Source organism: Terrapene carolina, unplaced genomic scaffold, assembly GCF_002925995.2.
Source record: "Terrapene carolina triunguis isolate 2854851 unplaced genomic scaffold, T_m_triunguis-2.0 Scaffold15912, whole genome shotgun sequence".
Taxonomy (NCBI): Eukaryota; Metazoa; Chordata; order Testudines; family Emydidae; genus Terrapene; species Terrapene triunguis.
The window spans coordinates 1-3,399 of NW_020680263.1; the positions used below are offsets into that span (position 1 = coordinate 1).

A 3,399-nucleotide genomic window follows, 5' to 3' on the forward strand; every position below is an offset into this window, starting at 1 on the left:
TAAAACTTAATAAACTTATTGAAGGAGATGCAGCTCTCAAGCTTTGTGTCTCCCAGCCCAGACAAGTCAGATAAGAGGTCCAAGAATTTCTTTCATAGTTCATACTTCACATTGAAATAAACACAGCTGCATTTGTTCAATAGATTGCACATAGAAATAAATGCGCATAATGGGGATAGCTCAGTGGTTTGAGCATTGGCCTGCTAAACCCAGGGTTGTGAGTTCAATCCTTGAGGGGGCCATTTAGGAATCTGGGGCAAAAATCTGTCTGGGGATTGGTCCTGCTTTGAGCAGGGGGTTGGACTAGATGACCTCCTGAGGTCCCTTCCAACCCTGATATTCTATGATTCATGTGTTTCTTCAACATGTAGTATACATGCAAGAACGTTTAGGGAAACACTTAGTGCCTTTTTATTTGAATCTCATAAAACGCATTAAAATAAGTACATTCTTCTGATATTATATTGAAATGAATGCTCTAAGTGTGTTTATTTTAGTAAAGATGCCATTATTGTGAAGTCACTAGAACCTGGGACCACTGGCCAAATTCTGCTCTGATATATGGGTAAAAAACTGGAATAACTATTGATTTCATTTGAGTTACCCCATATTTACACAGGTGTGACTGAAAGCAGAATTTAGATTTGGTCTTTTATTAATCTGGACGGTACCATGCACACTCATCATACTGTATAAATAAAAATAATTATATTATCCCATATTGATGTAACTGCACATGCATGTATTTGAAAGTGCCACTTTTGGTTCAGTCACTGAAATAAGTATATTCATTATATTATGAGTGTTCATTTCCAGAATATATAATTCCATGTGTAAATAAATACATTAACAGTACGCTTTATTGAAGCAATCATAGTTCTCTGGTGTTCTTTTCCTTTTCCCCCCCGATATATCCACATCCTATTTGCACTATTGTCTCAGATAATTACTGTTGCTTTCTAATCTTACTTCCTTTAAGAACATTGTTGAGGTTGGCCTTATGTCATCAATAATTTTCTAACTTCCTATCTAAATTTTCAACAGAAATTCTTATTCTAATATCGTCCCCCTTTGTTTGTTTATAACAGATTAACATAGTTATAGCTAGTCTCCATTTTATTTATTTTCTCTGCTAATTTTTCCCCTTTATTTTCTTAGTTTGCGATCAGTAGATTTAAGCAACAATAAAATCATAAACCTGCCTGGACCTATGCACTGGAAATCCTTAAACTTAAGGGAGCTCTTGTTTAACTACAATCAGATAGACATTTTGGACTTGAATGAAAAAGCATATGCATGGTCTAGGCTAGAAAAGCTACACCTGTCCCGTAACAAGTTAAAGGAGGTAAAGTATTAATTTTTAGATACTTAAAAACATCAAACCACTTTTCATATTTGTACACCTCTACCCCGATATAACGTGACCCGATATAACACGAATTCGGATATAAGGCGGTAAAGCAGTGCTCTGGGGGGGGGCAGGGCTGCACACTCCGGTGGATCAAAGCAAGTTCGATATAACGTGATTTCACCTATAATGCGGTAAGATTTTTTGGCTCTCGAGGACAGCGTTATATCAAGGTAGAGGTGTATATGGTCTTTAAAATGATCACTTGGTTTTCAGATCAACCCTAAATTAAATTTGGTCCTTCTTGCGCGACTTTTTATGAATGAAGACCCTAGCAGTAAAATAGCATGTAATTAGAACTGTGTATTGCCTTTGAAAAGAATATGACTATCTTTCCTAAAGCTCTTTCTGTCTTTAATGTAGGTAAGAACAGTATTTGTCGTCATCTTTGTAAAAAGGATATAAAATTAGTTCTTTAAGAGTTACTTTCTTGTCCAATCAAGATATTAGGCATGTATACTTTAGATGATAATAATAATAACTGGAAGGAAAGAATTGGAATTGTGTTTGGTCTTATTAAAAATTTGCTTAAGATACTCATCCTTATATATAGACAAATAAATGCTCACTTTTAATAAATGCTCAAATGTTTATTAACTTTTCTCTATCCAGATTCCTCCTCAGATTGGCTTCCTTGAAAACTTGACATCTCTGGATGTAAGTTATAATCCTGGCTTGAGTTCCTTTCCAGATGAAATGGGAAAGTTGTCCAAAGTCTGGGATCTTCCTTTGGATGGGCTTCATCTTAATTTAGATTTCAAACATGTTGGATGCAAAGCCAGAGACATTATAAGGTTTGTTATCCTATTGTTGTTGTCTGTTTTTCATGTCTTCGTGGAATACACAGTGGATGGTGTGGTAACAATATGCCCCTTCAAAGGTATCAACTGATTTCCCACGTGATCTTTGACTTAGTTATGATTCTGGCGAACCTTTGTTCCTCAAGAAAAATGTGGTTCATAGTCATATGAAAATATAATAGTATCACTTTGAGTTGATGATATCTCCAGAAAAGCATATGACTCTTATGCAAACAAAGGTATTTAATGATTGCTTAGTACATCTTTAATATGTTACAATATGTCACTCATAGAAAGTTTTGCAGTAGTTATTCAAAACACATAAGATATTTAGTCTGTGTTAAACATTTTTAAAAAATACAAAATGAACACACATACTGTCAAAAAGATTAAATTCAATATTAAATAATTTTTATGTAAATAATTTGAAAAGAGGTTGGAATGATCTTGGTTTGCTAGTTCGAGACTTCTTTTGGTATGTGTCTTTATTATACACTTCTTATCAACTATTTTTCATGACAGGTTTCTTCAGCAGCGGCTAAAGAAGGCTGTCCCTTATAATAGAATGAAACTCATGATTGTGGGAAATACTGGCAGTGGTAAAACTACACTGTTACAGCAACTAATGAAATGCAAGCGGTCAGATTTGGGGACACAGAATCCTACAATAGGCATAGATGTAAAGGACTGGTCAGTTCCTGTGAAAGGCAAAGTGAAGAAAGATTTGATATTAAATGTCTGGGATTTTGCAGGTATTCTGTTCACAAACATATTCATTTATTGCCCTGATTAACTCGTATATGCAATGCTTGTTCCTAGAAACAGTCTGTAAAATCTCAAACCACATACAGCAGAATCTTGCTTATTCATACTCAGAATCAAGGAACTCATTGTGAGTTACTGAATTTTGCAAATTAGTGATTAATTGAACAAATACATAAAACAAAAGACCCAAGGATACATCATCATTAAATGTACTTTTTATCACTTATTACTTGTTTTGATAATAGTGGTTTAGTATTAATTATGGTAATGTGACTACAGAATAGTTGAGTACTGCAATTTGCTGTACAATCATAGATTCATAGATTCTAGGACTGGAAGGGACCTCGAGAGGTCATTGAGTCCAGTCCCCTGCCCGCACGGCAGGACCAAATACTGTCTAGACCATCCCTGATAGACATTTATCTA

At 34.8% G+C, this 3,399-nt stretch overlaps 1 protein-coding gene across 1 annotated transcript; it reads left to right on the top strand.

Annotated features, from left to right (window-relative positions):
* Positions 1–1,130: 1,130 nt before the first annotated feature.
* LOC112124294 (leucine-rich repeat serine/threonine-protein kinase 2-like) lies at positions 1,131–2,960 on the top strand (the record flags this gene model as incomplete). Its single annotated transcript, XM_024222810.1, has 3 exons — positions 1,131–1,345; positions 2,021–2,202; positions 2,731–2,960. Coding segments are annotated over exons 1-3 (547 nt in total), but the record flags the coding sequence as incomplete, so codon positions are not given.
* Positions 2,961–3,399: the final 439 nt, after the last annotated feature.